This window comes from Centrocercus urophasianus, unplaced genomic scaffold (assembly GCF_019232065.1).
Source record: "Centrocercus urophasianus isolate 14NV4802_14NV808 unplaced genomic scaffold, USGS_Curo_1.0 seq_33, whole genome shotgun sequence".
In the NCBI taxonomy this organism is placed as follows: domain Eukaryota; kingdom Metazoa; phylum Chordata; class Aves; order Galliformes; family Phasianidae; genus Centrocercus; species Centrocercus urophasianus.
In genome coordinates this window covers 2,488,722-2,502,686 of record NW_024884900.1, presented here as the reverse complement: position 1 = coordinate 2,502,686, position 13,965 = coordinate 2,488,722, and the positions used below count along the sequence as shown (strand labels likewise).

At 41.5% G+C, this 13,965-nt stretch overlaps 1 protein-coding gene across 1 annotated transcript in view; it reads left to right on the top strand.

Moving 5' to 3' along the window:
* Positions 1–756: 756 nt before the first annotated feature.
* The window catches only part of MED13 (mediator complex subunit 13), a 46,727-nt gene continuing 33,518 nt past the window's right edge, over positions 757–13,965 (top strand). Inside the window, exons 1-3 of the mRNA XM_042830390.1 lie at positions 757–864; positions 1,293–1,527; positions 10,100–10,268. Coding sequence (XP_042686324.1) covers positions 757–864; positions 1,293–1,527; positions 10,100–10,268 — 512 coding nt within the window. The remainder of the gene's footprint in view (positions 865–1,292; positions 1,528–10,099; positions 10,269–13,965) is intronic.

Here is a 13,965-nt window from a genome sequence, read left to right as displayed (position 1 = left end):
CAGGACGAAATTGTTGGGATTTTTTCATTTTGGTAGCGCCCGGCACAGATTGAATTTCATTGGGCTGTGATGCAATTTGGGTGCTGCATTCACCTCCTTCATCAGCTTAATGCAAATCAGCCTATATCAGATGGCTGCCTGATATATATATATATATATATAATTAATTCTGGAGATCATTATAAGTTTAAAAAAAAACAAAAAACAAAACAACCCGTGCCAGGCTGTTGTGTGGGGGTTGTTGGAGGGGGGACCCCCTTGGGGCCTGCACCCCATCCTGCTGCTGCCTTTGTAAATCCTGGCTGTCTGGATGTCAACTGTTGCAGCCCCCATAGCTTCCATCTAAATCGTTTCTCCTCCTCAAGGTAGAAGGCTGCCATGTTAGGTTTAAATGTTGCGGTGATCTTAGGTGTGTTGTGTGCTAGGAGGGAAATCAGTGACTTGTTGGCAAGCAGCACCTCGCCTCTGTGCTGCATTCTTGTTGGGAACCGAGGGGCGATGCGGCCCCAAAGGGCCTTGAGGCTGCAGTGCTCGAGGGGGAGAAGCTCAGTGTTGGAACTTAGTGAGGTGCCGGGTTTGGGGATAATCCAGGAATTGTCGCTTTCCCAGTAGGTGCAGTGGTAGCTCTTCGCTCTATAAAGTCGGATGAAGCTTTGCCCAGAAGGGGATTTAGTGGATCATAACCAATGATGTGTAATTTAATGAGAGAAACAGGATTTAAATTCTTAAAATGTGGTGTGGGAAATGAAAAGTGTGATGGCTCAGAGTAAAAGAAGTGTGCTTGAGAAGCTTCCTGCACGCGATAGGGAATTTTACAATGGGGGAGCTGTGAATTTTTCTGAAATAGCAGAGGAGTGGCAGAACGTATGGCTGAGTTCGATTTTTCCCTATTTCCTGTATCCTCAGAGTAATCTTGGATTTCAAAAAGCAGCGTAAGCATAAGTGAGCATGAAGTGAGTAGTTATTTGCTAAGGTGAGCTCTTAAAAGATGGGACATTTGGAACCTGCAAATAATTAGATAATTGTCACTCGTTTTTCTTTTTTGATTTTAAATCAGATCGGGAGGGTTTGTTTTTTTTTTTTTTTCCCTGTTGCTTTAAAGCTGCAGTGAAAATGCACAGCTCTTGCTTTGCAGCAGCTATTAAGAGCTTTAGAAACAGGGTGCCTGGTTATTTCCAATTTATCTCCTCAGGTGCACAGAACATAGAAGCGTGGTTTCTGTTACAGCTGGCTGTTTCTGTTGGTGACGTACCCCGATGTCTGACGGTTGGTTTCTTTTTTCTTTCCCTTAGGCTGATCTAACTGGGATTAAATGGAAGCGATACGTATGGCAGGGTCCAACATCTGCCCCCATTCTCTTTCCGGTCACGGAAGAGGACCCTATTTTGAGCAGCTTCAGTCGCTGTCTGAAGGCGGATGTGCTCAGTGTTTGGCGCCGAGACCAGAGGCCTGGACGCAGGGAGCTGTGGATATTTTGGTGGGGTGATGACCCCAACTTTGCTGACCTTATCCATCATGATCTCTCAGGTAGGAAGAAATGAATCCCTTCTTTTGGTCAGTGCAAGGGTGCTGTTACTCGTGGTGTTCTCCTGCCAGCCCTTACAGAAGTCTGTGTGAGATAAACTGTTGTCTGGAGATAAGATAAATGTATTCCCATAATCTACAACTTTGATTTTATGATAATGGGAAGAACTGTCAGAAGCCAAATTACGATGGCAGTGCACTGATCAGGGTGGTCTTGGTCTGCTGGATAATAAAGAAACAAGTTTTTTTCCTCTGTACTTTATTCTTTTTTGGGGGTGGGGGGAACTGGAATGCACAAAACCGTCAAAGCAAGCAAACCTATGAATTTTGGCAACTTCTTGGGACTTCTTGTGCCCAAGGCTGTGCCTGCGATTCAGAAGCAGAAGTGATGCCTTAAATGTGTTTTGATCAGGTCCCTTTTGTTGGGTAATTGGAACTTCAAAATTCCAACTGAAATCCCATTTTATTATGTAATAAAAATTGTAGAGATTTGGGCAGTTCTGAACTGTACGGAATTGTTTGGGTTGGAAGTCAAATTGTGGATGGAGAGTCCTCAAAAGAAGACAATTTGCTTCAAGACAATTTGTGTGAGAATCCTTAAACCTTGTGTTTTTCTCACCCTTTACCAGTGCTCTGAACCTGTACATGCTTTCAAACTTAGACCTGCTGCTTCTGAAAGACTAACAATATCTATATTTCTCAACACTGTTCTATTGGAGACTTGGCACTTCGTTTTGAAAACGTTTACTTGTTGATGTCAGTTCCCAAAGTACGATAAGCAACTGGAAAGCTATGTGATGAAATTCGGCATTTAGACCATCTGTAGATCTGTTGGTGAGACTACAGTGATTCAGGGCGGGGGGGAAAGCTGCATCACTGCAATTTCCTTTGAAACAATGTACAGTATTTGAGTTACTGACGTGTGAAACGAGACCAAGGTTTGGTGACCTGCTAACCAGACATTGTTAATGCTGTGTTTGTGGATAAGCTGAAGAACAAACACAGATTTGAAGTGCTGCTGTGGCAGACTTGAAACAACTTAACGTGTGGGTTTTTGTACCCATGATGTGATCTGGAAAAGAATCGGCATACTGAAATAGTGTTTATTTGTTGGAATAGTGGACTTCGGAGTTGAGATGCTGCTGGGATTCCTGTCTGTCCTGGAAATAAAAACTGTGTGTCTTTAAATGTTATTGACTTTGTAGGTTGCTTGGTATTTCAGTGCATTGATGGCTTCCTTATTTTTGCCCTATGAGTAACCTCGGTCTTGACCTGCAGGAAACATCCTTTGTATGGCTGAGATGTAACTTAGACTAAAGGCTATTTTTGGCCTGGGCCTGCCCTGAGCAAAGACCAACTGTTGTGGGAGAGTATCCGTGTAGAACTTGCGTGCAGTTGGCCTCCAGATTAAAGCGTGTTACATTTGTGTCTGTGTGTTACAAGTGAAGCCATTTGGAGACTTTGTTTCTGCTCTAGGTGGCCTTCCGAAACTCGTTTGAACGACTTCCTCTCTGCATTCCCTTGCAATCTACCCACTAATGTCGAGGTACCTTTTGAAACAGCACCGTTTTGTAGCTGAGCTTTTAGGTCAGCTTGTGTTTGTATTTAGGGATGTAGATAAACCCCGATGCGTGGTTATCAACTCCAAACCCCTGCTGTGCTCTAAGGGAGATGTAGTAGCAGGTGAGTGTTTCCCAGGGCTGTCTGCCGTTGCTCAGGTCACCTGTGGATGTCTGTCCTTCCAGACAGGTTATCCTATGTGTTTTGCTGTTAAATACTTGTTACCTATGCCCATGTGTAGAGGTACTGACATTGTAGTTTAACAGGCTGTTTTTTTGTCTCCTCTTAATTAAAATGGATGCTATAATCTCTTGGAACATATTAGCCTGCTTGATTCTTACATGACCAGAAGCTGATAAAGATATTCAGTAGCTGTGTTGTCTGAGGAGTGCCCACACCTGTGCTTTTTCTCTTCCCCGTTACACAAAATCTTAATGTGAGCCTCATATAGGAAAGAATTACGGCTGAACCCAAACAATGTTATCTGACCTTTGTCATAGACCTAATGGATTTTTTCATTGGTGGACAATTTCTCCTAGTAATTCACATTGCTCTGTTCTCCCAATGATTGCTTGTCCCATTTTCAATGGAAAAGATAAATTACTTCCTGGCAGAGGCTTGTTACCTTCAAAATTGATTGGAAATTGTTTGCTGCTGATGGTTGAGGTGCTGCCTCATTTAGAATTTTTCTACTCAGTAGGAGAAGAATTGTCCTAAAGAACCAAGTGCAGGAGTGGGGTAGGAGCAGCTTGCTGCTGCTGGCATGTCCTTTGCTGCCCACAGACAGGGAAGGGAAGCAGCTTTGGTTCTGGTTTCCTTTGGTTTCGCTAGGGAGTGGACAGTACTTTGGCAGTTTTTTGATGATTTCTTTGTGATTTGTTGTTCCAATGAATAATGGATGTTCAGTGTCTGGAACACATCTCAGTCATCAACTCTCAGTACCTGAAATATGGCAGCCTTCGAGAATCTCTTTATCCCCTGCAGAAGCATCTTCCCAAGATCACTTCAAAAGGGAACATACAGATTTGTGGGTGTACATCTGTGCGTATCAGATTAAAAAAAAGATGTTTCTTTCTCTCTTCAGCCAGTATGTTCTAGAAGTTCTGCCTTTGCCCTAGAGGTATGTTTGAATGACTGCTACTGGCTGTATCTGAATTCTCGTATCGAGCCTTAGGTAACAGTCTTGTTGATGGTCAGGGATTGTTGTTGCCTGGGGGCATGTCAAAAGGAGACTTGTTCAGAGTTAGTAATTGATCAGTAATATTGACTTCACTCAGTCATTTCTCTTTTCCTTCCCTAAGAAGCTACTTATTGTATGTATTTCCAAAAAACCCGTCGGTCTGTTTCTCCCTCAACATAGCCAGAGGCAGACAGAAGTTAGCCAAGTGTTCTTTTATCCTCCAACAACCTCAAAGGTTGTGTTTCTGTTGTGACGATGAGGCTTGATTATAGGAACTTCTGCAGCTCAAACCTTAACGTGGGACGTATTGGAGAACTTCAGAAGGCAGTGAGCCCTCACTGGTGTCTAGTCAACAGTTTTTTTTTATTATTAGGTAGGTTCTTTTCTCTTTAAATTCTGTTGAAGTGCTTGCCTGTATGTTTTTTTAAATTGGTGGAATTGGTAGCAATTTCAAACCTGAGAACAGTTGGGCATGAATTATGCACAAGACATAGTCCCAAGGAAATGGTTACGTTTTGATTAATGCTTGGGTAGGGGAAAGCTTCAATGTGCCATTGACCTTCAAGTTGCATCTTTGAAATGGTGAGCTATAAGATGCAGCTTTTTCCTTCTGGTGTCTGTTAAATCTCATTAATTTACTTTAGAGTGTTTTGCTCCTATCTGTCATATATCGAGTTAATCCGTTTTTTGTTTGCCGAGCAGTCTTCCTCCCACTTCTGTGAAGGATAAATGTATGAGCATAATGCTGGTCTTAGCTCCGTGCTGAGCCTCTGGGAGAGCTTTAAGGAAGGAGGAGTGAGGTCTGTGTGACAATGGCTTGATGCTGATCCTGAGTGGGAAAAACAGCAACGGCGATAGCAGCGAATGCTTCTTTCTGTGTGTTGTCTGGTTCTCGGTGTATGTGCGTTATAGGTCATATCCTTGTCTCCAAACAGATCTGAGAGCAGCTTGGTTTGTGCTGATGTCAGCATCGGGTGTCTCATTACTTCTAATACAATGGAAACAGGAGTCTGAGCCAGTTCCCATACTGTGAGCTCTGCAGAAAAGCCTGCTGCTTGCAAGTATTCAGCAAAGTGAACTTGGAAAACAGCTCAGCTGGTGGTTTGCTGGTTTGGTTTTGTTTTTTTGATACCACTTGCTTCCTAAACCCATTTTACTACTACAGCTACTATGAAAAGGATGCCTTCTTTAAGAATTCTGCAACTGGCAGCAGGTACAGCATCACAAGCATAATATACCTGCGTAGACAGGAGCAGGGAGCCTACGATCGCTGAGGATGAGATTTAACAATTCATCTGCTTATGGAATTACTCAAAGATGGTGCGGAGGAGGATATTAATGAAGCACGCAGTGAAAAAGGTGTTCAGCTTTAGTTATGGCCAGGCCATAGGTCTCTGTGCAAGGGAATTCAGAGCTAGCAGATTCTGAAGGCAATTTGTAGGCAAGCGTCGTTATGTACTTACAGAAAGGTCGTACCTTCAGGCTTTTAATGCTTAGAGAACAACCACTTCTGCTTAGTAGAAAAAGCATGAAATACGTTCATGTGGTGCGGGTGAAGGGCTCATGCTGACCTGTAGTGGTGCTGAGTATTTTGAGGATGGTATTTGGGACAGCAGCTCGTGTTTTGGCTTGTCTCTCAGGGGATGAAATTTTGCAACAAGTTTGGATAACTGGAGTGTTTTCAGTGAATGTAGATCAGATACAACCCTACAGAATCCAAGTAAGAAAATGTATGTTGAAGCTGGTATTTTGAGTTCTAGTCAGCACATCTAAACACAAATTGGTGCTTCTCACTTAGTTTTGTAAGGGATATAGGCCCTTAAAACTGTTTTTCAGTAGGTTAGCAGGGCAATTCTTACTCTGAACAAATTTATTTCATCTTAAAGTATTTGGATTTTTAAATTCTTTCATCCTTTTAAAAGGAAATATCGCCTGTGTTACTATCATGTAATTACAATATACAGCAACAATTGCAGTCTGACACTTACATAGGAAGTGGGATTTGATGGTGTAAATCAGTTTTGCATCTGTCTATTTCTATAATTGGCTCGCTGTCAAATGGTGACAGAAAAGAAGCCCATGAAAGTAAGCGGTGCTTTAGAAATGCTTCTGAATCACGATAGGAAGGAATGGACTTTTTTTTCCCTCTGTAGTTAAAGTAATGGGGAGGGGGAAGCTGTAGCCCAAAGTGCTGGCTTGACTTTCGGTTCAGATAAAGCAAACTTTCTGCTTAGTATGTGATATAAAGAGAGAGGAAGAAAATTAATGACAAGAGGACAGTTTATGTAAATACTTGTCTAAGGAGTTGGCATAGATGCTGCAGAGCAGTTGACTGAATCGGAGAGCGAGAGGAATAACCAGAAGTATTTGTAATAACAACAAAAGGTTTGTAACCTCTGGATTACCAGGGCACTTGTGTGGATATCGCTTGTCTGAAGCAGAGCTGTGGCTCAACGCCTCTTAAAATGAATCAGCGACTTATTTTGGTTTATTGCTGCTATCAGGTTGAACGCTTACAGTTATTCAGTTCAAGAAGGATCAGAAGGTGAAACTGTCTTTTCCTATCCCCCTCACAAAAGGGTCTTTTTATGGTTTACTTTTTATGATTCCTGTTAAGTAAGAGGATTTTTCAGATGTTGAGAAACAACCGTTTGAATAAAGAAGAAAAATACGACGTGGGCTCTGACCTCCTGTGTATTTCTCTCCTTCCATCCACTACCAAAATAAGAGGGGTGGGGGTGATGGATAAACAGTGCTTCACAACTCTGCAGGACACTTACTGCTGTTTCTCTGCACGAGTTTGAATAAAGCTCTGAAGTGAGAGTATGTTTAACTACCATCTTATTTCATGCTCCCTTTCCATAGCAAGTGTGATGTTGTTGATCCCAGGTGCTCTTTCTGATCAGCAGGTATGTTTATAGCAGGCTGTTTTTTCAAGTTCTAGAGCTCTAATTGTGATTTCCACCCAAGCTTTACACTTACCCACATAATATGCTCCTCTTTTGTATTTCCTAAGAGCTCTCCTAGCTTAGTTTGCTGCTGAAACAATCTTCTGGCAAGTTCTTGCATGCAAACTTTTGTTAATAACTTGGTTGTCAGCACAACTATTAATGTTAAATGGAATACTCAGGGCTTTGTAGTATCCTCTGAAAAGTGAAACTTCTCCTTTGTGCCTGTAGTATGGCCATCAAAATAAAAGCTGAGTTACACTCAGTGTATGTGCAACTTCGGCATCTTTCTGCTCATTGACACGCACTAATATGTCCGTTGGTACTGATATGTCAAAACAAAACTGGGCATAAGGGCTGGGGGGTAATTCTTTGTCTTTGTTGCCCTCCTGTAATGGGTAATTGATGCAGGGGGTGTTCTTGGAATGATTTTTTAAAAATTACAAAGGCCATATAGGAAGCAAGTATTTAACCTTTGAAATGGTGCGGAGTTTATTGTGCAGTTAAAGTCCAATATCATTAAGCTTTGTAGTTAATGTTTGCTCTATTGAGCTGCTTGTTTGCCACCAGTTGAGCAGTGTGTGCTGAGCAGCAAAGCTGCCTGTAGGATAGGGTTGCTTGTTTGTGTGCGTCTCCAAATCTCTGAGCCAGGGAAAAATGCGTCCTCTTGGCACCGCTGTTTTATGCCCTTTGACTTTGGACCTTTGTTGCTTCTTGTTGCAAGCGTCTTGTATGATGTTTCCTCAGTGAGTTACTGTATTATCTTGTAGCTTTATGGTTTGCAAAACAAGTTCATGCTGAATTTCAACACTGGAGTTATGGTGATGGAAGGGGAGAAACTCACAGTGGGGTTTCTTTTTGAGGAAATGCAGTTCCTTGCTTTTTCTTGTCTTCACCAGGAAAGTATTTCATGTAATGATTCACCTGTAGTGATGTGCATCTTTTCCCTCACAAATTATGGGGCAGGTCTGTTTACTCTTCTTTTATCTCTCAGAAAGGATTCTGGGGCAGTGAGTAATCTTCTGTAACTCACAGCAGTGATGTGGAGTGGAAGTGTGCACTTACTTGTGTGGAATTAAACAGGACACAGATGTGTCCCCCCATTTTTTAGTTGCAGTAGTGCTTTGAAATTCTATTTTCTTCACCCTTGTCTTAGACATTGCTTGTTGTAATAAGCTGAAGGGTTTCCTTCTAGTTGAAACCATTAGGTGTTTGGTTTTCTATATGCTCTCTAATTTAAGGTTATTGAGACTTAATACCATTGCAACCTTTTAAGCTTCTAAGTGGCTTCCAGATAAAGGTGAAGGGGCTTATTTCAAAGGGAGATTTACAATGTAAGGACGTGGCTGCGTTGCTGAGGTTTTCTAACCATGAAGCAGTCCAGAGGAAATCTATTTGAGCCCAAATTCTCTCTGGACGAGAGGTGAGCAGACAGGTTGCTTCTGTAAAACCTCATGTGTGGAATGGAGGTCTGAGCCCAAACTCACATCTTGGAGGTGCGAGGGATGATGGATAAGGGATATGGGCAGCCTGGTCTAGCTTTGAACTCTGGGTGTAGGTGGGAGCAAGGAACTTCCACAGGTCCCATTCAACCTACATTGTTCCACCGTTACCCAGAGACTGAAGTAAAAATGCCTCTTTATCCACATCAGGTTGTTCATTTAAGTCTGCAGTGTTACCTGGAGTGCCAAAGCAGTGGAGCTGTAAGAATAACTGCTAAGCCAGTCCAAGGTGACCAGTAGCAGATCTTTAGGGATATCAATATCTGTCAAACGTGATGTCCAAGGGTTGTAGGTGTGAAGGTAGGACCTGACTGCTGTAATGGAAGAAGATCCTGAGTTTTCCTGTATTACCCTCTGTACCACTGCTCTGGTGAGGGTGAACCATTGAGAGATGCTACAGGAACCATGAAATGTTCTCACTTGTGTGGTGTAGCTGCCACTGTAGTTCTTTGGGGCTACCACTCCTAGGGCCTGTAGTGTATGTTAAAGCACTAAATGCCAGCCAGAGTGGTTGAAGAGTTTACAGCTTCTTGTAAAGAATCTTGCTTTCTGACTTGGAAAATCAGCTCGGCTCACTAAGTTGGATTCCATGCCTGTGTTTTAGGTACGTGCCCCACAGATCAGATCTCAGTGTTTCACTTGAGAATCCTATCAGTATGACCTGAGCTTTGTTTTTCTGTTTATAGATCTGTATAGAGATCTGAAAGTGGCACTAGCCTGATTTTTCTATCTTTCTTGTTAATTTATTTTAAAATTTTAAAGAAAATTCCAGTTGTGTGAATCTTGTGAGGAGAAGGTTCAGGTGGTTCCTACCACTGCTCTCTGTATCTAGGTGGTGTTTTACCCCCATACCTCCCTTCCTCATTAGCAAATGGGTGACTATTAAGGGTCAGTTAATCATTAATACTTTTGCCCAGCTCCTCAATGAACAATAGCTAAACACACAAGGATATTTTAAAAATGTGGCTGTGAGCAATTTAATTTATTTTGTTATTAAGCACAACTGTCATTTAGCATTTCAGGACAACTAGATCAAAATACTCCAAATATGAGCCACCCTGCAAACAGATCAGTGGTTTTGCAGACTGAAATATGTAACATACTGGTGCTGGTTGTTTCCTTCTGTTTACAAATAGCTTTGAATCTCTTTTTCCTTTTATAAGGACGGAGTGTGGGGGAGAGACTTTATAGCTGATTACTTTTAGCAGATGTACTCTTGTAACATTCAAATAACTTGCTCATGTTATAGGCTTTCTTTGGTTGTATGTTATGCTGTGACTGTCTTAAGAGCTCGTGGGAGAGGAAGCAATTTCATGAAATGTCTACTATGTGAAGTAATAGGATGTAGTTCAATGTTAATTAATCTTTTTTTCTTTGCCTTGTAGAAGAAGAAGATGGTGTTTGGGAGAATGGACTTTCTTATGAATGTCGCACTCTGCTTTTCAAAGCTGTTCACAACCTGTTGGAGAGGTGTTTAATGAACAGGAACTTTGTGCGCATTGGGAAATGGTTTGTGAAGCCTTATGAGAAAGATGAAAAACCTATAAACAAAAGGTAGGATGCTTTATTTTGCTTTATTAAAGAAGCTGTAGAGTTTGTTTAAGCTTTACGCTGGAAGGAACGTTTAATTAAGAGCACTCTATTTATGGGTTGCTTGGGATCCTGAATCTCTGATCTTTCTTGTTGCTCTGCCTTTTGGGAGTTCTTCAAAACTTTCTTATGAAGAAATGCAGCAATACTGAAGATAATAACCTGTCTCTTCTGTATTGGACACCACGGATAAGAAGGGTTGTAAAAGAAGCTAGAGTCTTTTAGGAATGAAGAAGAGGACAGCTGCTGTGAAGCTACGACTGTAGTGGCCAGGACTAATTCTAACTAAATAGCACTTGTTCTTTGGGGAAGTGGAATCTAGGGACCATTTACAGGCATTGCATGCGGAGGGCTTTGGGAAAAGAGTTTGTTAGCTCCTGTCCAGAAAGAAAGTTGCATCTGGGGACATTACTGGTAGAGGAATACATATGGCCTCCACAGTGGGGGGAGGAGGGTAAGGAGCAAATTTCTGATCTAGATTGGAAGAACTTCTCCTCGTGGTTCTAACGTGGTTTGGCACGGTCTGTGTTGCCTGGCAATAAGTAATGAAATGAATAAAAACTAGGTTATCTGGAACAAGTGTAATCTCTGTTTCCAAATCAGCTTTTAAAATCCAAAGTAATTTAAAGCTTAGAGAATGGTGGTGGGTTTTCTTATTTGTTTTTCTGTGTTTTGGTTTGTTTTTGTTTTTAAATGAATCTGTTAAACCTTGCATTTAGAATATTTGGAGATTGGTGGCTTTACTTTTTGGATGTGGGCTCGGCCTTTGTTGGCATCTTCTGCAGTAAATTTAAACCTCAAAGAAATTAGAATTGTTTTGCAGCAGAAGCACATGTTTGTGTGCTTTTAGCAGTTGTGGACTGCTGCTTTTAATTTATGGGTAAACTTATCCTTTTAGTTCCAGGCATCTCTTTGTCCCCCCCTCTAGTAAGGGAAAGATATTTCCTTTCTGGAATGTCCTTGTCCACCCGTTTCTTCTCTCTCTTGGTGCTGTAAATCAATAATAAAGAGTTTACTTTTACCTATTTGGACTGACACTGTCTTGGCACACTCTGGGCTTTCCTCAGTTGAGGAACTAGTTTTCCAAATTGCTGTTTGAAACCAGCATTCATTATGTCATGGCATCTCTTGGAGTAATTCTATAAAGCTCTCTGCAGCAGCTGGAAAAGCTGATGAAAGCTTTTAAAATAAAATAGCAGCATTTGTTTAATTTGGAAACTGATTCTTTTTTTAAGAAGCTCAGAAGGTCAGCATGCTTGATGAGAATAACTGAAGGAATTGTGAGCTTACCCACAACACCACTTCACCATAAGTAGTTCAGAACTGCTGGAAAAATAGAGGGCAAGTTTTATTGCAGAGAAATCTGTGTTTTCTACCAGATACCTCAACCACTTGATTTTCTGAGTAGTGGCTTGGATGAAATAAACCACTAAAGTGAGGGGAGCAATTAACAGATGTGCTTATTTTGCTCATCCCTTCTAGGAATGCCTTAATTTTGTTAGGTTGTTCAGAGGTATCTGCTGAGGTCTCTGTTGATCCAACAGATGCACTTATCTTAAAAAAACACAACACTCTTTCTGAAGCTGTATTTTTCTTTTTTGGGTTTTCTCCATTTTCCTAGTAATAGGAATAGCAATTCATAAATTCATCACACTGATTTCAAAAGCCTGTCGTACTCCTCGTAGTCCATTTTCAGAAGACTGCTTCTTCCTATATGCAGATATTTCCCTCTGACACAGCAGTATTCCTCCTGTGTGGAGGTGGTCATGGATGAATGTGGCAGGTACTGCACATGTCATGGAGAGTAAAGCTTCTGTTGTTCTTGTTCAGGAGGGTTGTGATTGCTTCTCTCTATTGCTTGTGTGCACTAAATGCCTATCTTGTTACTAAGAATGAACAAAGTTACCTGGTGATGATGTTGGTATATTTTTATTCCTCCCTTTGGTCCTAGAAAATAGGGAATAATGGGGGAAATACAGGAGAAAGGGTGAGGTGAGGGAGGATTTTCCCTGCTCTGTAGAGTCAGTGAATGAACATTGCTTCGCTTCATTTCAGCCCTTGTTGCTGTTATCTTTAGTGGCTGCTTTCATCCTCTGTGCTTTGTGTTCTGTGGGACTGTGCTTTGCATTGACTTTCAGAAAGCCTGAGTATAGAATCAGTGTGCCTATATAATTTAGAGATGCCTATTATCCTGGGTATGAAATCTGCTACCAGTCTGCTTCAGATCAGAGTTTATGCTACCCTGTACTTTGGGACGTGGCTAGTTACTATGTAGATTGGCTTTCTGTGTATTATAACTGCAGATTTAGATAAGATTTGCTGTTCTTGTAGACAATCTCAAAAGACTTTGATTAGAGACTGAATAGTTGATGCTCTTGGCTGCAAAGGTGACTGGCTGATTTCAGTATGCTGGAGGTAGGGCTGGCTGTGTAGAACCCTCGTCCCACTTCCTCGCTTTATTTCTCTTTGAACCAGGTACAGATAGAGCTTTATTTTTTCCCCTCATATGATCGTTCCCACCTGAATTTTGAGGTTTTGTTTCCCAGTGTCCCAGGCTGTGACTTGCAGGTTGTGGTGGGATGGAGGAAAAAAATAAATAAATAAAATTCTGGTAAAGCAAAAAAAAAAAAAGTCAAATGTTTGCATTACGGGTCCCAGGCTGCAGGTTGACGGGGCTGCAAGGCAATCGCCACGAGCTGCTCTTCCCTCCTCCCCCTGCTTCCCCCCAGTCTAAAACCAGCGCTGGGAAAAGTGAGACAGTCGTGTATTTGGTGAAATTGGATCTGCCAGTGCAAGTCACGATTGCCATGCCTGAGGAAACTGTTGGAGGTTTTTGAGCGTGTTGGTTCCACTGCTGTTTATAGAGACAGGGGAATGGAGCGGCCCACTCCGTAAAGTGGCTGTGTATGGCGATTGCTTTTTTGGTTTTTCTTTCTTTTTTCTTTGTTGCTCTTAATATGTAAGGAAGCAATTTCCAAAACGTTCAAGAATGGGTGATGGGAGTTACAGGGATAACAGTAGGATAAAAGACTGAAGTGAAGGTTTTGTTAATAGCCCTAGTTGTAACCAAATGGGGAAAAAATTGCTGCAGTGTTTGTCATATCCTTTCTCAATAACTTACTGAGCTCTTGTAATCTACCTTTAAGGTGACCACATATTAAACTACCAAGTTTGACAAATAAACACATCTTTTTCTTTTCTCCTTTCCGACCTGTTGTGCTGTTACTGTCACATTCAGAAATAGCTGTGTATGTTTTATTCAAAACTCCCAACTTTAAGAATATGAGACAGGGTCTGGGATCTGCTGCATCCAGCTCTGCCTTTTCTGGTTGGACTGCTGAAATACCAGCCTTTGGATGAGGCTTTTCCTCCTGCCAGCTGGATGATAAAATAGTGGCATATACCTAGCATAAATATTATTAGGAAACTTGTCAGAGTAAATGCTATTCCAGGCAAAATTCCTTAATGAAGATTAAATCTGACACTCCTACTGAAAAGTATGAAGGGCCCATGTGGAGCTCATCTGCTGCAGTTTTTTAGGTAATAAGTAAAACTTGCTAAATTTTAACATAATTGGAACACCAGTAAGCAAATAATTGAGCAATACTGATTTGGTGGGATTCCTTTTAAATAGTAAACGAGTTGATCTGTTCATGTGGAG